The 21,343-nt window shown below is 48.5% G+C and overlaps 1 protein-coding gene and 1 long non-coding RNA gene across 2 annotated transcripts; one reads left to right on the forward strand and one right to left on the reverse strand.

The window, feature by feature from the left end:
- Nucleotides 1-6,041: 6,041 nt before the first annotated feature.
- LOC118918678 (uncharacterized) lies at nucleotides 6,042-14,840 on the forward strand. The gene is made up of 3 exons (XR_005027227.2): nucleotides 6,042-7,237; nucleotides 13,282-13,709; nucleotides 14,545-14,840. It is a non-coding gene; the product is annotated as an uncharacterized LOC118918678 (long non-coding RNA).
- On the reverse strand, nucleotides 9,828-21,116 carry SLC38A7 (solute carrier family 38 member 7). Its single transcript, XM_036897677.2, has 11 exons — nucleotides 21,059-21,116; nucleotides 18,813-19,242; nucleotides 17,974-18,172; nucleotides 17,616-17,760; nucleotides 16,634-16,732; nucleotides 15,946-16,003; nucleotides 15,616-15,730; nucleotides 14,172-14,319; nucleotides 13,426-13,625; nucleotides 12,517-12,571; nucleotides 9,828-11,659 (listed from the first exon to the last, which is right to left on the reverse strand). The coding sequence occupies exons 2-11, from the start codon at nucleotides 19,080-19,082 to the stop codon at nucleotides 11,557-11,559; spliced, it is 1,392 nt and encodes a 463-aa protein (XP_036753572.1). The 5' UTR covers nucleotides 19,083-19,242; nucleotides 21,059-21,116; the 3' UTR covers nucleotides 9,828-11,556.
- Nucleotides 21,117-21,343: the final 227 nt, after the last annotated feature.

Raw genomic sequence — 21,343 nt, forward strand, 5'->3', positions numbered from 1 at the left:
TTTTTTTATTTCCATTTTGCAGATGTGGAAATTTGGGCTCAGGGAGATGAAATGCCTTTCCTGGGATTTCCTAGGCAATGCTTTTAGAACTTGCAGATTAAATGAGATATTGCATGGAAAGTGTTGTCCACAGTGCCCAGTACATAGTAGATGCTCAATAAAGGCAGGTATAGAAGATCCCCCTGGCTGGAAATGGCAAAACCAGGATTCACTTTTAGACCTTTCCAGTTCCGACCCTGCGCTGTATTCCTATTATCAGGGGTCTCCTGGTACCCCAGCCCTGTTCAGTTAAACCTTGCTGATTTGAACTCAGCTACTTGGAGCTCACAGTTAGGGGGAATCTTTATTTTTTTTTCCTTGAATGTTCAGAATAGTAAAAAAAATCAATCCATAGGAAACAAACTAGGATTCAGAACTTAGTCTATGAAGGCAATTTCTCAGGAATATTCTTTAGTTAGTACCCATTTCAGCTAACTGCACCTTCTCTGTTATCAAGCCTAGATGACGGGGACACATCACAGATGCTTAAAAACAACTTTTGGGGGAAAGGAAGGGAGGAAAAAGCTTTTTGCCAGACCTTAAGTCAGCAAAGAAAGATTTGGTTATATTGTATATTTTTTGTTAAAGAAGGAAGGATTCCTAAAACATTTTAGAATTTTAATTTTAAACATCAAAGAATATACAGGTTAGGGGATTAACTCATGTTAATCAGGAACTCAGAGAAGCCGAATGGTTGCAGCTGGTTCTGGTTATCGGGGTCCAGCTGTAATGGCACATACACCAGAAGCCCCCCTGAGACTAATAACTCATTCTTCTCAAAAGAAGGTGGAATCCTTTTCACCTCCCCTTCTCCTTGGGCCTCTGTTAGCCACTAGCAGCCAGACAAGGACAGAGGTTGCTGGGGTCCATGATCAGCCAAAGTTTATGGTGAAGCTGAGAGGCTCCAAATACCTCACTCACTCCCTGCACTGCCCTGGCTCGTGTTCCTGGCCAGTCCCATTCCTTTTGTCCACCTGAGCTTCAGTGCAGAGGCTAGTAGGACAGCTGGTTCTGGTGCTGGCACCTGCCTCCCACTGGCATTTCAGAGCCCCAGGGTGATGCTAGGCTGCAGGGGATCAACACAGAAGTAGGCAGGGATTGGCTGGTTTAGTTCAAGGTTGACAGCAGGGCTCAGAAACCCAGATGTCCTCAGGGGCCAAGCAGGGAAGAACATACATAAGAGAAGTCGCCAGGTTGTACTGTAGTGAATTGGAAAGCAGGGGTCCATCCAGTTTAGCTGGTAGTTTCCAAATATGATTAAGTACCAGTATTACCAGATATCCCAATTTCTCAGAGAAGTAGGACATCCAGATTTCTATGTAATAGCTCTTAGTTTTCAAATTCTTCTTTTTCCTCTTTCTTTCTTCTTCTTCTCCGCCTTCTCCTCCTTCTTCTGTATAAGTACACAATAGCTTCCATTTACAATCCTTGGGAGGAGGAACCAGGGATGAAAAGGCTGAGGATAATGTGCCAGAGCTGAGAGGGACCATAGAATCAATCTCACAGAGAAAAAACTAGCAAATGGCTAGTGGACACATCTCCTTCCCCCAGCCCTCATTTCTGAACATGAAGAACGAAGCCCAGGGATAGCATCCCATCTTAGCTGGAATCTTGGATTCAGGTCCCTGGCCCAACCACCGCCCTTTGGGGAGATGGAGCTGGTTACATTCCCAGTGAGAGCCTCTTTCTCCAAGTTGGATCTTTGGAACAGTGAGTGTGAAGGGTGCAGATCTTGCTAGTGGGATGTCAGTGAAATGGCACATGACCCAAGACCCTTTTCCAGGAAGCGCTTGCTATTCAGAGGGACTTGAAGTAAATCCTTTTAAGCGAAGAATTTCATCCTGATTTATTTAAAGTATCCTCTGATGCCAAATGGGACCTTTTAAAAGAATAACTACAATATAACATTTATTTATCCCCTACTGTAGGCAAGACACTTTTTACAAATCTGATAACAGTTGCAATGCTTTGAGTTAAATATTTACATATATTTTCCAGATTATGTGTCAGGTAAAGATAGCCACAAATTCTTTGTCACTCTTCTCTTGGAGGGATAGGGTCTAGCTCCCCTCCATTTGAATCTGGTGACTGGCTATACATTGGAATTCCCATGACTCGCACCTCAGCCAATAATTTGCTAGAATGGCTCACAGAACTCGGGGAAACACTTATGTTTGCCAGTTTATTATAAAGGCTATATAAAGGATACAGGTGAATAGCCAATGAAGAGGTACATAATGTGCGGTCCCGAATGGTCCCAAGTTCAGGAACTTTTATTCTCATGGAGACAGAATGCACTACCCTCTTGGCAAATGGATGTGTTCACCAACCCAGTTCTCCTAACTACATACTTCAGGACTTTTATAGAGGCTTCATCACAGAGGCATGATTGATCATTAACTCATAGTCTCTAACTCCTCTTTCTTCTCAGAGGGTGGGGCAGGCGGGGCTGAAGGTTCCAAGTGTCTAGTCATGGCTTGGTCTTTCTGGTGGCCAGCCCCCTTTCTGAAGCCATCCAGGAGTCCACCAAGAATTGCTTCATTAGAACAAAAGACACTCCTATCACCTGGGAAATTCTAAGGGATTTAAGAGCTCTGTGTCAGAAAACAGGGTCAAAGGCCAAATACTAGAACAAAAGATGCATCTGGCACCTGTATCACTTGGGAAATGACAAAGGTTTTAGGAGCTCTGTGCCAGGAATTGGGGGCAGAGACCATTATATATATTTTCTGTTATTTCAGAAGTCATATCGTTATCAATGAATGGGGAAGGGGACCAGGCAATCTCTGCTATAACAAATCTTGTAATATATGGATAAGAAAATCAAGGCCCAAATAGAGCAACTGCCTAAGGTCTCTTAGTAAGCGGCAAAGTTAGGATTAGAACATGACTTGTAGCAGCTAGTCAACTTTTATTTATCTTATTTAAAAATAATCTTAAAAGAAAAATCAAACTAGTCATGCAACTAATTTAAAAAATCCAGTAATGCCAAAAAAAAGCTTGTATCACATGCTATCAGTTCTCTGTTACTACTCTTCCTGCCTTTATCTCGTCCTGTTCCCCACATTTATCTCTTTGAAGCTGTTTGATGGTATTTTAAATATCTCGGTATTTTTATATAAAGCACTTCTACTTACTTTTTTGATTAAAAAATTTTTTTCTTTAAAATCTATTTCTTGATTTACAGATTAACAGCATTAATTATTGGCTAATGAATTAGGCTTCTTACACCTGTACCCTGAAGTCTCTTCCTCCTTTTCAAAGATGAGGTTATGTCATAATACAACCCTTAGGGTTAAGTAATCAGTGTGTATATTATTATGAGTATATATTGTTCACTGCTGTGCTACATAGTTTACTATGATTACATTTCCTCTTTTTGTTAAATGTTTTGTTTTTCCTGTAGTAAATAATTGCCATATTTCCCCACGTGCTTTGTTACAAATATACTTTTCCGAATGCTCCAACAGATGTCAATAATTATTCCAGATAACCTCTTGGTTTTATTTTTTCCCTAGAGACCTTTCTTCTATAGCTCCCCATATTTCTGGTCCAACTGAACTGGCCACATTTTGGTCAGCTGCCTTGGTCATTCTTCTAAGATTGATTCTGTTTCCCAGATGCTTTGCATTCCATTTTCTTGCTTTACAGCTCTGTTTTGCTAAAGTATTTTCTCCAGTGACTTTTTAAGGAAATCAGCATAGGATGCAAAGGGACTTATTCCTTGCTTTATTTTCCCTTTTCCAGAACTATTTTCACTCTAACCTCACACCCAATTGAGAGTTTGGTGGTATACTGAAACCTAGGTTAAAAATTTTCGTTCAGAATTATGAGGCATTGATGTGTTGTTATCTTCTAGCTTGTAGTGATGCTAAGAAGCTACCCTCCCCAATCCCCACCATCTCAGAAAAATGGTTCAGCTAACCCCTTTATTTCCATTGTTCAGCTCTTCAAAATTCAGTTTACAGACCCAAATATGGAGACCCATGTCTTTCAGTTCTGGGATATTTTCTAGAGTTATTTATCTGATAATATATTCCTTCTCTCCCCCTCCCCCACTTTTCTCTGTTCTCTATTTTTGGAACTCCTCTTCATTGGATGTTGGACCTGAGTTTGAAACTCTAATTTTCTTATCTCTTCTTTTTTATCCCTTTATCTTTTTGCTCTGCTTTCTAGGAGATTTTCTTAGTTATCATCAACCTTTCTTTTGACTTCTTAGTTTGGCTGCAGACTTTTTTTAGTTTTTAGTTTGTTCATTTTCCAAAATATTCTTTTGTTTTAACTATGATATATTCTTTATTTCATTTTCTTTCTCAAATGCTTCTTCTAACACTTATTTCAAAGCAAGTGTATGGGCAACAAATTCCCTCAATGTCTGTTTGCCTGAGAAAACCTTATTTCTCTTTCACTTTTAAAGGATAATTTCACAGAGTACAGACCTGGGTAAAACTAACTTATCCAGAATAACTCGCCTGGCTTTAGTACATTTGCATATCAACAGGAGCTCAAGGGTGGAGAGAAGTATGGCTATAGTAGATTTGCATAATTCCTCAGGGGTGGAGAGAAGTTCATCTCCTATCAATGGATAATTACTGGGGCAAGGGAGGGCTTATCTGTTCCTGAGAGGTGAGGAGGAGAGCCGGTTTTGCTGCTGCTGGAGCAGGAGAGAGATGTGCTGAACTGCAGTTTGTAAGCAATAAATGGGTTTAAAATTTTATTTCTCCCTTTGACTGATTTCAGTTTTTGGAGGTATTCTGCCCTGGGATTGCCTTTCCCCTGACTTACAACAGAATTCTAGTTTGGTGGTTTCTTTCTCTTGATATTTAAAATACTTCACTTTCTTCTTGCTTGCATGGTGAGAAGTCAGATGTAACTATTACCTTTGCTTCTCTAAGTAATGTGTTTCTTTTCTCTGGTTTCTTTCAGTTTTTTAAATTTATCTTTGTTTTTTTATGTTTTGAAAACTAGTATTGTAAGGCTGGAGACACTGGAGGGAGATGGGCGAGGACAATGCAGGCGGAGCAGAGACAGCACCAAGTAGCTCTGTGCCATATGGCGAAGGAATGAACAGCTCTTCCTGGATTCCAGTCCCATAACGTGCTGACAAACCCCGGATGCAGACCCCCTCCATTTGGAAGGAGGAGACCTCTGGCTGTCCATCACCCGACCCTGAGCCAATAAAAAATTCCCCACATACCCCTAGCGTGGCCCACTTCCCCCTCCCTTCTCAGTTCTCTTAAAAACTCCCTGCCTGCCCTCCTGGGTGTGACTTCCCCGGCCTGTGATAGCCAGACCAGGGAACCTCCCCGGGGAATTGGGCTCAAATAAACTGCCTGGCCCTTTGTTGCCGCTCATCGCCTGCTTATTTTGGCTAGAATTTATCTTACAAGTATGACTTGGTGTCATATTTTTAGGTATTTATCCAGCTTGGAACTTGTGAGCTTCCTGGTTCTGTGGTTTAGCGTCTGATGGGAATGTTCTCAGTCACTATTGTTTCAAATATTTTTTTCTGTTTCTTTCTCTTCTGATATTCCCATTACTGTTAATGTACACTACTCTTTTTGAGTTGTTCCAAAATTCTTGGGTTTTATTTTTGTTTTTCTATTTGATTTACAGTTTTGGAAGTTTCTACTGAGATATCTTGGAAGCTCAGTGATACTTTTCTCATCTGTGTATAGTCTAATAATAAGGGGCTCCGAATAAGCCCATCAAAGGCATCTTTCATCTCTTTAACAGTGTTTTTTTATCTCTAGCATTTCTTTTTTATTCTTTCCTAGAATTTTCATCTCTCTGCTTACATTGCCAGTCTATTCTTGAAGCATGCTGCCTTTAGCCTATTAATCAAGTGTTTCAAATTCCTGGTCTGACTGTTTCAACTTCTCTGCCATATCTGAATCTAGTTCTGATACTCGCTCTGGTTCTTCAAACTGTGTGGGTCTTTTTTTTGTGTGTGTGCCTTTGAGTGTGTCTTTTAACTTTTTCTTGAGAGCCAGTTATAATGTACTGGGTAAAAGGAACTGTTGTAAATAGGCCTTTAGTCATGTGGTGACAAGGCACAGCAAGAGGGGAAACAGTCTATAGCCCCATGATTAGATCACAGTCTTTTAGTGAGACTGTGCTCCTGGGCTGTGACCTTCACACATGATTCCTCCATTTCCCCTTAGGTGGGACAGGGTGGGTATAGTGGGCTGGAATTGTTATTTCTCCTCCTCCATGTGGAAGGCTAAAACTGGGTTTTTCCCTTCCCCTATTGATAGGCTCTCTGCCGGTTAAATTTAAAGTTTCTCTTGAAGGCAGATCTTGTTAAGAATAGACTGCTTTGGCACATTTGTAAATTGTTCCTTTTACCCTGCCCTGCCAGAAGCAGGAGGGGATTTTTCTCTGATGTTTACTATGCAAAACTGGTAGAGCTCCAGGAGGTAAAGGGCACAAAAGTACACTACCCACCCATAACTGGGTCCTCTGGTGTTTTTTTTTCCCCTCAGATTTGTCCACAGTGAGCCTCCAGCAATTCCTCACAGTTTGGGTTTCCCTCTAGTGGCACTGGTTCCTGAAGGGGTTTCTGCTTGTGGCCTTCTGTTCTGTATCTGCCTATCATTCTTCCCAATTTTGGGGCAGTGGTGTGTCCTGTAACCTGACTTATCTCACAGATCTAAGAAGAGTTGTTAATTTTTCATTTTGTTCAGCTTTTACTTGTTAGAATATAGAGGCCACTTCCACATTTCTTACATTCTAGACTGGAAACACATCAACTTCATTTTTAATGGAAGAATTAAAATTCTAATATTCCCTGGGCAGGAAACACAAAGTATTTGCAGGGCAGAGTGTTTGCCTTCTTCCTGGCGATGGTGTGTCTATCTTTCCTCCACACCTGTTGAAAATTTTTTCATCACATCATAGCATTTATAAAAGCTAATCTGTATTTAGCACATATACCTACACAGTTTCTTTGACTTTCTGATTGCTCTGATTTCCCCACCAGAATGGAGGCTGTGATCTAGAGGTGACCCAGCCCCAGCAGAGGGGCATCACTAAGGAGTACTAGACAACAGCCAGATCAACAGGAGCCCTCGTGACTCAGAGGACCTCTGTGGCTACAGGCACCTCTTTCATGAGCAGAAATGGTGCAAATGTGACCTCTACTGACTGAAGGAAGAAACTACAGTCCCCTCCTTCCAGCACTGGGAAACGACCAACAGTAAGAATCCGCATGGGCCAAGCGCTTCACGAATACGATGACGCCATTTGTCTGTGGATTTATATTTATGTCTATAATGTGGGCATCATCACTCCCACTTCAGAGGAAAGTGGGCTTCAGAGAAGTGAACTAATTCCCTGGAGTCCCACGGTGTAAGGAACAGTACTGAGCTCCAAACCGGGTCTGTCTGAGGCCAAAGCGTTTGCTCTGTCCACCAGGCCCCTGCTACTCAAAATGTGGTCCAAGGACCAGAGAGGAAGGCGACGCTGGGAGCATTAACAATGCAGACCTCAGGCCCCACTCCAGACCTACTGAATTGCAATTTGTATCCTAAGGAGATAAAAATTTGTATGCATACTAAGTTTGAGAAGCACCCTGACTCCCAGGAAGTAGTGGGGGACCCCTGCTGTGTCCCCTTAAGGAAAAACTGAGTTTTCACATTTTTTCTGTAAATGTGGATTTCTGGCTATAAAGCACCTACATCATGTCCCATTTACTTTCTTTACACTGGCTCCTCTTTACCCCAGTCATAAACACCCTGTTCAGTGATTATCACTCCCATATGAGGTTGTGAAAACAGAAGCCCAAAGAGGTGAGGCAACTTGCCCAGAAGCAGCAGCCAGCAGGTTCCCACCAGTTGGCATGAATTGGCTGGGAGAATAATCTGTGGACTCCAAGATCTGGTGGTGGTGCCAGCATGGGGGTAGTAGGTTCCAGAGCTTGCCTTCTGCGGCCAGAAAGCACCAGGCTGGCTCTGAGAGGGCCCTTATTTATTCTAGCATGGCAAGAATGTTTTTCTAATTTTACTACCTGTGAGTCTCTGAACAAACTATTTAATCTCTCTTGGCTTTCTCTTCTGAGTTGCAAGGACCAAATAAGGATGATGTAAGTAAAGTGCTGGCACAAGGTTAAGAACTCAGATGTTAGTTGCTATTAATTCAGTTGTCCAACAGCTGCTGAACACTTGCTTACTATGTGCCTGGCACTGGGCTATGACCTGATGATCCTGCCCCTGCTCCCATGGAGCTTAGTGTAACGGGGGAGACAGACACTGATCAAGTGCTTACAAGTGTGGTGAGCAAGACAGAGATATCTTGAGTAAAATGGATGAATGAATGAATTTGGCTGTGTTTCCTTCTCTCTTTGCACAGAAAGTGGAACCAAACCTCAAGCCCTTGGCCCCCTAGTCAGGCAAGAACCTCAGCCTGAAGCTGTCCTACCAGTGCTCTAGCCCTTCGGGGGTGGCTCCTCCTTGGATAGAGTCCCCACACCCCTGGGAAGGAGGGACCTTTGCACATGACTAGAGGAGGAAGGGGGAATGTGCTGGAAGATGAGCTACGTAGGGTGTCCTAAGGGCAAAGGGGAGCTACTGAGGACCATCCCAGAATGCTCTTATCTTCCCCTCCTGCCACTTCCCTACCCAGTCAACATCCCACCTGTATTGACCACTTTTCAGTTTCTCAAGCAACCATATTCCTCCTGCCTGGAAAGGCCTCCCCACTTCTCTTCACTTAGTTCATTCCTACTGTTAGAAAACCACAGGCCCAACATGAAACCACTTCTGCTAGGAAAGTACCAAAGCAGGGCTTAATAGCTAACCTTGTTTCAGTTTCAACCTCCTCCAGAAATGTAGTCAGTCAGGAATTTTCAGGTCAGCATCAGTAGGATAATCTATCATATGTGCCCTTTCTATCCCCCAAAGGAAGATGAGGTATTCCACTTAAAAGACCCTTTTGTCCCCAGTGGAGGGGACCTCACCTGAAATAATCTGTTCTGTGACTTCCTTGTCCTGCCTTTAAAAACCTCTTTCTTTGGCCCTTTGGAGCATCTACTTGCTAGATGGGATGCTGCCTGATTCAGGAAATCATTTAATAAAGCCAATTAGATCTTCAGATTTACTTGGCTGAATTTTGTTTTTTAACACTCACCATTCAGGGGCCAGCTCACCAGTTCAAATGTCACTTGTTCCAGGAGGCCGGCCTTCCTTGATTCCCCCAGAAAGCTTCAGACCCCCAAATATAACATCCTATATTTTCCCTTCTTAGCCCATGTCACAATTTGCAAATATATACTTATTTCATCACTTACTTAGCATCAGGCTTCCCCAGAAGTCTGAGAGTGGAGTTGTCTATTTCGCTGAGTATCTTTTCACCAGCACTGGGCACAGGGACTGGCTCCCCAACCAGGACAAGGGCCTGCTCAACATATGCCTCTGAAAAGATGAGGAGTGGATGCAAAGATGCCTAGAGGAGTTTAAAGCTCATTCCAAAATTTGAGGTCAGAGGGACACACAGCACAGAGGTCAGTCTGAGGTCAGTGACACAGGGATGTCACGGTGAGTGCTTGAGCCAAGGCAGAGGCGGCAGGACAAGAGACGGGGGCATAGTCTGATGGGATGTGGAAGCAAAGGCAGGAGGCTTGGAGAACAACCTGCAGGTTTCTGGCTTGGGAAAGGGCACATGGTGGTGCCTTTCGAGATGGGAGTCATAGACGATAGAGCTGAAAGGCCTTGCCCCACACCGGGGGTCCCACCCTCTCTTCTTCCTGTTAGTGGCCTGGACTGTCCCCAGCACCAGACCCAGGCCCCGTAGCTGAGCAGCACAAATCCCTTTTATTAACCATCCTCCCTGGTCTGAATGGGCACCAGGGGAAAAGAAACAGTTAAAATATTCTGGCAGGACGGGCAGGGGAGGGGGCTCCTGAGGTGAGGCCAAGAGGCTGGGTGCCAGCTCCTTTTCTACTGGTCCGTTTCTGTGCAATGACTCTCCTTACCTCCCCAAACCACTGACTAAAATCCGATATTAGGAGACTGTGCAGCCCTGTCGTCTGTGCTGCCCATCCTCCTAACTCTGGCAGGGACAGGTGCTCTGAGGAGTGGGCCTGGTCCCAGGGTCAGAGGTCACCCAGTCTGGAGACTGTCCCGCCTCCAGCCAGCCTCTGCTTCTTAGGCCTCACTGCCCTGAGTGATGGGCTGCTGGGCATTCCAGGTGGAGGAAGCCTGATTCAGTGCCTGGAGCTGGCCAAAGTGGGAAAAATGGGACTAGAGGTGGACAGTAGTGTCCCTCCTCACCCCCACTGGGGCTTGATGCAGGAGTGATGTGAGTGACAGGTCACTGAGGCCAGGCCTAGTGGTGTGTGGAGCTAGGTTGACAAGAGAGGGCATTCTCCCCACCCCCAAGCTCTGTCTTATGTGAGCAAAAGAGATTGAGCTACACAGAAATATGCGGTAGAGGGTGAAGAAGTGATGGGGAAGGGAGGGAGCAGACAAGGGCCAGATTGGAAGGGAAACTTCCAGGCTGGGGTGACTGTATTCATATACTGCCCAATGACAGCTCCACTGCCTTATTTCTCTCTGGCCTATCATGCAAAGGGTGGCAGGGGAGGGGGGAAATGGAGGGCAGGGAGGAGCAGTCACTGAAAGAGAAGATTATCAGAGAGGTTCACCTTGACCCTGACCAGCCTAGCTTGGCTGGATCTGAAAGGTTCCCAGTCTTCCCCATCACCCACCCTTGTGCCTTTTGAAAGAGGGGCCCGTCTAGAATCTGAGAGAGGAAAGCAGACTCTCCCCACTCCCCGCCACCGTGGGGAAAGCTAATGAGGAGTACTCAGCACCGTGGTGGCACAGGACTGCCTCTGGCCCCTGGTTCAGAGCCGGCTGGCACCATTTGTAAACATTAGACTGGGGATGGAGGAGGAGAGGGATGCTGGGACCCTTAGGTTTGGGGAAAGAGACAGGGTAAGGCCCCAAAGGTTTGGGAAATGTCAATCAGGATGAGAAAGAATGGGCCCAGGCTCATTGTGGACCCAGGATGGACCAGACAAGCGTGAATCTACCTATCTCTGTGCGTCTGTATGACTTCAGTGGTACCTTTGGAAGTTGCCAGATCCCAGAGGAAGCCCCCACTGGCAGGTTGCTGACAGACTGGAGCAGGCACTGAGTCCCAGCTGCCTTTTGCCCACACTCTCCAGAGGCAAATCAGGCTCAGTTCTTTCTTCTGAGGCTGTCTGACCCCCTTTACCCATGCGTTCCAGGGATGGCGAAGTCAAGAGTTAGAGAAGGGGGGAAGTTCCTCTGTGACGTGAGAATTTCTCCCATCATCCATGGCAATACCAGGCTGGAGAGCAGGAAGGGAGCAGGGTTTGAGTTGTCCAGAGGTGTGGGGCCTGATTTCACCCCAGAACTGTCCCTGGAAAAGGATGTCCCAGTGTTATCCCACCAGTAGAGGGGAATGGTGCCAGACTCAGGGTGGCCCCGCAGCTCTAAGAGATTGGTTCCTGGGTCTAATGGCAAAGGCCATGTGTTCCCTGGGAGGCAGTGGTTAACCTAAGAGGTCCACAAAGATGGCGTTGGCTGTCGTCTGGCCAAAGATGAAGGCTCCCAGCGTGACCAAGAGGACTCCGTAGCTGACCAGCGCCCACCAGCTGTAGGGTGAAGGGAGAGAGGGGCCTGGTCAGTCAACCCACCCGTGACTTTGCAGACTTCAAAATGTATCCCAGGTTATCACTCTAATTACTTAAAGCACTTCTCCAGTGCTGGAGCACTGCCTACTTCTCAATGACTTTTCATAAAGGGTACGCAGGCCAGGTGTATGACTCCTAAGTCCCATGGATAAGGAGACCAAGACCTAAGGAGACCAAGACGGGGTGAACAGACTTGTCACAGTAAGCCAAAGGCAGAATCAGAATTAGAACACACGTCTCTAATAGAAAAATGTTCAGGAATAAGCAGGTCACATGGAGTGTGACCCATTACATTAAAAAAGGCAGGTAAAAAAGTGTGGACACATTTATACAACAGAATATTCTGCAGCCATTAAAAAAGGAAAAAGTGGATGGATCTCCTTGTACAGACATAAATTCATCTCCAAGATACGTAGTTAAGTGAAAAAAAGCAGTGGCAGAAAAGCGTCTGGCATGAAACCATTTTTGGAAAATCTAAGCTAGACACAAAAGCTGCACGTCTGTGTATACATTTGCATAGCTTTGTGCACACAGACGCGTAGCTCTGATGACGGCGCTCTCTCAGCAGAAGGGATATGGTGGGGAGCAGGCTGTGGGGAGAAGAGAAACTTCCACTTTTTTCTCTGAAGTTCTTCAGTAGCATTTGAACTATTATAACTAGCATGTTACCCATCAAAAAAATATTTAGAAAACTCATGTGCTTTTTAAGTACACGAGTCTCATGACCCTACCTATTTTAAGGCCCCTATCAAGGCCACCCCCATTCCAGCAGCATCCCCTGCCCAACCCAGAGGACCATGGGCTGGGCCTTGCTTTACCTGGCTGGCTTGACTTCCTCCATCTCTGAGAGTTTGGCTTGAATGAGGCACAGCCCTGAAAGAGAAGAGGTGGCCCAAAGAGCTTGGGTCGGCTCCCTCCCTCAGGCCCAGCCTCCCCCCTTACCAAGAGGCAGTGGAGATAGATGGAGAAAGGCCTGTTTAATTTTCCAGATATTCCATCTCTGCTGCCCACACCACATGCAGGGGGAGGCCTGGCATCTGCTCTCCAAGAAGAGGCTGAGGTCTGAAAAGCACCCCTTGGGCTACATTCAAGATCCTGAGCTAAAGGGGCAGCAATGGAAGGTGACTCCGCTGTAGTCCACACACCAGGGCCCTTCCCAGTATACTTTGGAGCAGATGTGCTTTCCAGGTCCCAAGCAAGGGCTTTCCAGGTCATCTGCTGGATAGAAATAGGCTGGGTATAGGCAGAACTCATGGTTGGGCAGATGGGACAACTTCCCAGGAATCTGGTAGCAGATCCATGCCTGAAAAGGTCCCCTGGCTTTTGCACTAGGGTGCTGCCAGACACTATTACCCTCTGGGCCAAAATGGGCTGAATCAGCCAGACCCTGATAGTCTGAAACAATAGAAACTTGAATAAAGAATTAAGAGTATACAGGCTGTGGACCTAGGCAGACTTGGGCTGGAAAGGGTTCCGTTACTCCTTCATTGGGTTTGTTAACTTCCAGGCAAGTTTGTTAATCTCTCTGAACCTCATGTCTCCTCATCAGTAAAATGGAGATAACAACTGCATCTTCTTTTCAGAGGAAGGTTGGACAGGCACAGAACAGAGCCTGAGGTGGGTGATGAGTACATGCTGGTGGTTACCCTCCCCGCCAGGGGAGCAACTAAGGAGCCAAGGCCCGGAGGCCCTGCAAGGCACTGCTGGGGGCCGCCAGGGGGCCGCACCTGGGAAGACGAAGATGAAGCAGGCAGCCAGGCCTCCGATGACTGAGATGACCTTGCCGATGTCAGGGATGAAGAGCGCCAGCAGCAGGGTCAGCAGGAACCAGACCAGTGTCTGCAGCACTCGCCGCCGCTGCTCCCGCGCCACATCCTCCTCCACTGGCGTCCCCTGGTAGCGCAGCCACAGGCCTTCGACCACCGCCCTGCCCAATGGAGAGGCGCTCAGTCACCCCTGCTAAGCCCACCTCCAGCTTGCAAAACCAGAGCCCTGGCTTGGTGGATGATGGGTAAGGCCCTAATGCCTGAGCCTGTTTCTTCTTCTATAAAATGGGGCTAGCAGCACTCTTCTCAGGGTCACTGTGGGGACCAGAGGAGGCAGTGAATGTGAAGGGCTAAGCCCCCCACCTGGCCCAGGATGTGCTCACCCTGTGGGAACTGATATTATTATTCTCCTGAAAAGGAAGGGTCTGGGGTACCCAGAGGCTGGGTGTTCAGGAAAAGATCTGGGCGCAGATTCTTAGAGGACTTATAGAGTGTTCTGGGAACCCTGGGACAAAGGGGGCCTTTAGTCTTGGCTGGGGGTACTTGCAGGGCCACCTGAGGCTCTGACTCTTTCCTATGGGTTTCAGTTTCTCCTTCTACCAAATGGGCTCCACACTAGGCCAAAGGACCATGTTTAAAGGGCGTCCATGGGTCCTGAGAGGCCCAGGTGAAAGGCTGCCCCCCAGTAGGGTGGGGTGGGGGCTCACCGCCCACAGAAGTGTAGGATGGGGTAGGACGTGAGCACGCTCAGGATGATGAAGGCACGGGCGACGGCCACAGCCATGTCCTCCGAAGGATAGGACAGGAGCACGTCGGGGTCCACAGCAGCTCCAAAGGTCAGGAAGCCACAGATGCCTGAGAGCAGGGACAAGAGGGCAGCTGCATTAGGTCATTCCTGGGAGGGTGAGGGGGACAGACTGGCCACTCCAGGTGTGGCATCAGGAGGGGCGGGTAATGGAGCAGCTCTGGAGATTCTGACTGGGCCTTAGAGGGTGCCAGGCTGGGGTCAGAAGCCTCCCTCCCTGACTTCTCCCACCCCACCCCTACTGCCACCTTTCTGACCTTGACCTCGCCCAGCAGGTCCTGTCTCAGAGCGTCTGCACCGATGTTTCATCTCTCTCAGCTCACATGTCCCCTCCTCAGAGAATGCTTCCCTACCCAGCCCATCCCAACAACCTCCACCCCCATTTTATTTCTTCATAGCCCTCCTCCCTCGCTGTTTTTTTTTTTTTTTTTATTCTTTCACTTGTTTATTTTCTGTAACCAGAACATAAATCCCAGGAGAAGAGAAACTCTGCCTATCTGCCTCTCTTGTTCCTGGCTATGTGTTCACAGGCAGAACTGTGCCAGTCCAGAGAACCACCTACAGAAGAAAGCACAGGGCCATTCTTCCTGGTCTTCCAGTCCTGCTCCCTCATGCAAACCATTCTCCACACAGCACTTACAGCCATCTTTCAGTGAGTGCCCCTTCCTGCTTAGAACATTTCCTCCCGCTTCCAACTTGTCCTCAAGGCCTAACAGGATCTGGCCCCAACCCCTGTCAGGCCTCAATGCCTGCAGTTGCCCCCAGCTTACACCTTTCCAGCTACTCAGACCTTCTTTCTGTCCCTGCCTCAGGGACTTGGCATTTTCCAGCTCCTCTGTCTGGAGCTCTCTTCCTCCAGTTCTTCAGATTCTGGTTCCTTCTCATCATTTGGGCCTTGCCAAATGCCACTGCTTCAGGGAGGAGCCTTCTATGAACCCCCCCACCAAAGCTACCCCTTCCAGTCCCACTCACATCTTCCTTGTTTCTGGCACTATGGACTCACACCGTCTGAAATTATGCACTGATTCCTGACCTAGTCTCTTCAGACTCTCTCCAGCTAGAATGTCAGCATCATGAAGGCAGGACCATGTCTATCTATCTACATGGCATCTCCCATGCTGAGGGCAGTTCCTGGCACCTACAGGCACCAACTGAGGGCTGCTGAATGAAAGGATGAATACATCTCTCATTTGGGTGGGAGGAGGCCCAGGATAGCCCAGGTTCAGGCCAATACTTGACCTGCTGGGAGTGCAGGGCTGTCCCCAGGAAAGCTGTGCCAGGGAGCTTGGGGACAAAGAGGGAAAGAAGGAGCTCTCCAAGTTTGGCCCTTGGAGGGGAACACTCACCTGTGCCCATGTACACAGCAAGGGCTATGACCATGGCGGCCGTCACCACCCCACCCCAGGTCTTCACCTTGGGCCGCTGCATGCTGTTGAAAACGGGCACACTGCTCACATGGCACTGTCAGGGTGAGGGTCACAGTTATGGTGGGAAGCGACCTCACCCCTAGTTTCCAGAAGGAGGTAGTTTGGGGACAAAAACCACAGGGACAAGGGGCAAGTCCTAGGGCCCCCACTTTGTCCTCCCTCCCAGGATCCCCATCCTACCAGTAATATGGGTTCCATCCCAGGGTGGGGAGTGCGCTAGGAGGACAACAGGGACCTTGCAATTGGCACCTGAAATCCGAAGCAGATGGTGGGCATGGCATTGAATACAGCTATCCAGGAAGCTGGCCTGTAGACAAACACAAGAGTGTGCTGCCTGTGAACCCCACAGAACCACCAACCACCCCCATACCCTTACTTCCAATCAGCCCACCACGTTCTCCACCAACCAGCATTTTACACATTCAGTCCACAGAAGTGTGGAATGGGGAGAGAACACATCTCCATTTCACAGGTCAGTAAACTGAGGCTCTGGAGGGCCCTTCTGGGACCAAAGCCTGCACTGGGCTTTTGCTTTTCTGGTTTGTTCCTTTCAAAAAAAGAATCTTTTTTTTTTTTTAAAGTGACAAAACAGATTTATCCTCATATAGAATATATAGAAATTACAGATAAGCACTAGTTGGAAAAATGTGCAATTCCATCCTAGTGGTCTCTACAGCCAGAGGCCTAGTCTCACATTGGCTCACCTGTTGGATGTCAGTGACAAAGTCTACCCCGTCTCTGATTCTCACTCTCCCCTCCAGTAAAAAAATCAGGACACCTTGCCTCCGTCCTCCAATGACTGATGTGAAGTGACAGGCCCTGATGCGCTAATGAGCCTTGAGAAGAGCACCTACGTGGCCTTTCAAACTCTGACCGAGCACCTCCTGGGGCCCAAGGGGTGGCTTCTACCCCAGGCGTCCCAGGGCCTCCCACCTACCTGGTCAGGATGTCCCCTGGGGTCATCTCTTTATCTGGCCAGATGTATTTGATGATAATGATGGCAGTGACGGACCAGGTACCCACAACACTCAGGAAGCTGCCGGGAAGAATGCATTGAGCTTCCTCCTCCCCAGCCCCAGCTGCCTTCTCCCTGATTCTACCCCAAGAACATCCACCCTCAGCTCTAGTGACCACAAGTGTCTACTGGGAGACCATTCTAAGCAAAGACTCAAGGAATGCACGAGAAATTAGCTTTGGAGAAACCAACTGCAGCTAAGAGGAAGCTGGACTCCAGTAAGGGACCGGATTGACATTTCTGAACCAGGAAATGTGCTGGTTCAGCTCCATGGCTCAGGGGCGTGGGCTTCAAGGCACACTTGCTCCTTCTATCAGAGCGGCCCACATTTGGTGAGGGATGCAAGCAGGGCCTTTGACACCTAGGAGATGCTGGAGGTGAAAGATTCAAAGTATGAATACTGGAACGCCAACAGTTAAAGGGGCCTCGGAGACAGCTGACTGTGACCCTGTCAGTTATGGATCACAGGAACCAGCTTAGAATCCCATAGCTTTTCAGGCCCTGAGCCAGGAAGCCAGTGCTTTCCTTTCATATTAAGCTGCAGGAAAAATGTTGCCAGGATGACAATCCTGAATGATCGAGAATCCCAACCTCCCTAGAAAGCCAAGGCTCAGGCCAGGAGGCTCCTTTCACCCTCCTGATTATCACTTGTGCCTTCTCTGATGAGGACCTTTGGAGCTGAATCTCTCATTATGCAAAGGGCTACTGTCTCCCATGTTGCTAACACAAAAGGAAGTCTTATGCCAGTACCCCTGCAAACACTGGGCCACCCTGCCTTGCCCACTCCTGCTGCCCCAGCAGGTGAGATGGCACAGAGGAGAGGGGCTCTCCAGCAGCCGCTGGGTCTCCAGCTGCCTGAGATCAGAGCTTCTGTCTGGCCCAGAATGGGGGCAGGTCTCCGAACCTGGCATATTTCTGAAAGCCGATCTCCCTGGGGATGGAAAGGGGCAGGATGAAGAGGAAGGCAGTGAGGCTGATGGTGAACTTGCGGTCTGTGTACCAGGGGCTGACGCTGGCCCCCTCGGGCTCCTTTGCCACCACAGCTATAACTGCATAGGGAGGAAGGATGGAACATGATGCCAGGCTACTGCAGGGTGCAGCCCTCCTGCTCTGCCGGGCCTCGGGATCTCCACTGGTCTAACGGGCTCAGCAGCCAGGAGGGAGCATTCTCAGATGAATGGGGGCCCAGGCCAGGCCTTGGGCAGAGGTGGGTGTTCCATGCCCCTCCCTCCCTCTCCCAGAATGCCCAAGGGAAACCTCACTCTTGTCCTGCTGGTCCCCGATGATGATGAGGAAGGCGATGCAGGTGCCAAAGGTATAGATGGCGATGGCCACCTCACACAGCACGCCTGTCAGCTTCCCACACACAGCCCACACCACCTCCTGGTAGGTCCTCTCATTGCTGGCCTGGGAGCAGTAGGCCAGGATGACAAGGCCACTGATGATGAAAACCAGCATGCCCTGCAGGCAGGGACAGAGCAAGAGGGTGTGGGAAAGGCCTGGCAATAAAGGGTAAACTGGTCTTGCTCAGCATTTACTGGGCCAATGCCCAAGCTAGTTGGGCAGATGAGTCTCATCTGGCAGGGTAACTTTAATAGCTTACTGGAGGCTGTGGAGTTAAGATTTTCTTTAAAAAAAATAAAAGTTTTGTTTTGTGGAAAATTTCAAACATACACAAAAGTAGGCACAATAGTATAATGGACACCCATGCTTCAAAAATAAGTCACAGCCAATTTTATTTCATCTACTTCCTTTCCCACTCTGGATTATTTTGAAGGAAATACAAGCTATCACATCATTTCATCAATAAATACTTCAGCATATAGTTCTAAAAGATAATGGCCCACTTTTAAAACATAACTGCAAAGTATTAAATATGCAGTTGATGTCTAAATTTCCCTGATTGTTGGGAAGATTTCTGACACCTCACCTGAGCTCAGAGGAAAGAATGTTGGAATAGATTAGTAATGTCTGCCATGTGTGAGGGAGGAGAGTGGTAGCATGACAACAGACCATCCCTGATCCAATGCCTCCCTTTTGAGGCAAAGGGCCCAGATTCACCACTGGAACTGCATCTCTGCCCTCATGGCCATACACTCACCATCTGCAGTGTGATGCCAGCTGCCACGCCCCCGGCAGTGCTAAAGGCTGCTGGGAAGTTAAGCAGTCCTGCGCCCAGGCAGGCATTGACAACAATGAAGATGGCCCCGATTGTGGAAGTGGTGCCTCTTTCCAGAACCCCAGGAGAGGTCTCCCTCTCACTCTTGGGGGCTGTGTCCACACAGGGGCTTTGCAGCAGACGGGCCCGCTCCCCAGAGTCTGTGCTGAAGCCCTGCTCACCAAGGTCGCTGTTGATGTTGAACTGGGCCATAGCTCTGGGAGCCCTCCTCCTGCAGGGTCTGCAGGGTTTGCAGAATCTGTCTTACGACCACATCCCTTGGGCAGCAAGGGAACACCTGCAGCTGGAGGGAGGCATCAGCATGTTCTGGGCTGGTATCCTAGGAGGGCTGTTGGCTCTGGCTCTTCTCAACCTAGATGGGAAAGGCAGGTTCTACTGTTACTCAAAGTGGGCACAGAAAGGGGTAAGAACTTTTCCAAGGTCAGAGGCCTGGGGTTCAAACCCAGGTATGCTTCTGTGCAGAATACTGCACTGGCTGTCATAGTGTGGGGTGGCAGAGACAGAAAGATGTTGGGCGCAAATCCTGCTTGCTTCAGGCTTATTGACCCATAAGGTAAATAAGACCCAAACATAGAGAGAGGGGTAATTATTATCAGCACTAGAGAGTGTCCACACATCAGGTCAATATATCATGGACTTAACCTTATTCAGTCCTTATGAGGGTGGTCCTAAGGTTCAGAGAAGTCAAATCACTGTCCTACAGTCACATTTTAGCAAGTTGTAGAGCAGGATTTGGGTCTAGATCTGTTTCACTTCCCAGACCGTTTCCATACCACACCACATGCTTCCCAAGAGCAGCCCTCACCCTAAACTGTGGTATTTCAAAATGTTATAGTCCAGCAAACCTCGCTAAGGCTGAGTTTGAATTCTCCATACCTTTCAAAGCCTTTTGAGATTCAGGTCAATTCTCACTGTCCTCTCATGTGACTGACCTAATCACTGTCCATCATAGAGGTATCCCTCTGATGCCCTCAGCACACTGGGGGTTTAGAATGGCTAACCAGGCCCTACTGCTCCTCCAGGTGATGGTCCAACAAAGTTGGGAACCACACACTCATGAGAGAGGGAAAAGAGAGTTTGGGTACTCAGACATATGTCACCAAGCATTCAACCAAAGGACACAGCTCCAGAGGAAATCTCTCTCCGCTGGCTCTAAGTGCAAAAAGATCAGTCAGATGCTTTCTCTTAAGCAACCTGCCACCACCCAGCCAGCAACTCAGCAAAAAATCAAGTCAGTGAGGCAGAGGTTGGGGTTCCCAGGCCTTCAGCATAGCTCCAGAGAGAGCCCTGCAAGTTAGTGCTCCCAGAGCTGGGAGGAAGCCTCCGCCTCCTCCATCCTGCTCACACCTCTGACAAGGAGGTCCCTACACAGGTAAGATCTCTCAGCTTCCCTTTCCCCCAAATTACTTAGCTCCATTGTCCCCAGCTGACCAGCTCTTTCCTCCTGATGGGCTATGGTAGAGAAGGCACAGCTCCTCACAGCTCCTTCTCTCTAAAGCCCTGGGATTTGATTCTCCTCATTTCCCTTCCTTGGCCTTGATTTCTTCTTTCTCAAGACTACCAAAAATCTGCAGTCGGCCGAGAGAAGAGTTTGAGCTGTTTCTGTGCTGGTCAGCACAGCAAAGGGAACTGAGCTGCTCTGACACTAACTCAGAAGGGAGCACTAGATCAGTTAGGGAAACAGGCCCACGGAGGGAGAGGCCAGACAAATGTCACAGCGGGAAGTGTCAGAGCTGGAACTAGAAGCCTGATACCACATGCTCAGGCCAGAGCTCTAACCACTGCGGTAGGACCGTCAGATCCCAACGGGAGCAGGTGCCCAGTCCAGCCAGGGGCTTGAACCCAGAAATACAAGGGGTGTGCTGCACTGGGAGGTGGGAAAGGATGGGCAAGGATGCACCACAAGCACAGGGGACGACCCCCAGGCCTGAAGCAAGGCGTGTGGGCTTGCTGAGGGGTAAACCGGGGAGGGGCTCTGCGACTGATCGAGGCCTAGAACTAGGTGGACACTAGGTGGAGACCGGGCTATGGCGCGGCAGAGCCGGCCCAACCGAGGACGCCGGGCTCGGGGCCCTGCAGGAGTGAGTAAAGCTCACAAGAGGGTCCCAGGTACACCGGGGACTGACGCGTCCCGCCTCCCCCACCTGTAAATCCGGCCACCCACCTACCTCGCTTCAAGCGCGGGCCAGCCGCGGAGACACGTGAGCGGCGGTCACATGACCACCGGGCTGGGCGGCCCCGGGAGACTCTGGGAGTTGTAGTTTTCTACGGGCCTTATTCCCGGTTTGAGGAAACCGACCCCACTGCCCTGAGTCAGCCTCGCGCCCAGCCCGCCTTTGTTTACCTGTTAATGTTAGTCCTGACCTCTTGTCCAAGCCAAACACTCTTCCTTCCTGCTAGGAAGAGCATTAGGACGTTTGGTGTCTTCGCCAGTTGCAATGCAGTGGTCTAGA

Source organism: Manis pentadactyla, chromosome 15 (genome assembly GCF_030020395.1).
Source record: "Manis pentadactyla isolate mManPen7 chromosome 15, mManPen7.hap1, whole genome shotgun sequence".
NCBI classification, from domain to species: Eukaryota; Metazoa; Chordata; class Mammalia; order Pholidota; family Manidae; genus Manis; species Manis pentadactyla.

Excerpts from the sequence above, each read along its gene's own strand:
- SLC38A7 (XM_036897677.2), bottom strand. The coding sequence starts at position 19,082 with ATGGCCCAGTTCAACATCAACAGCGACCTTGGTGAGCAGGGCTTCAGC. Across the intron at positions 16,733-17,615 it reads GGCTTTCAGAAATATGCCAG|CTTCCTGAGTGTTGTGGGTA; the intron begins GTTCGGAGACCT and ends TCTTCCCGGCAG. Across the intron at positions 13,626-14,171 it reads ATCCTACACTTCTGTGGGCG|GGCGGTGGTCGAAGGCCTGT; the intron begins GTGAGCCCCCAC and ends TCCATTGGGCAG.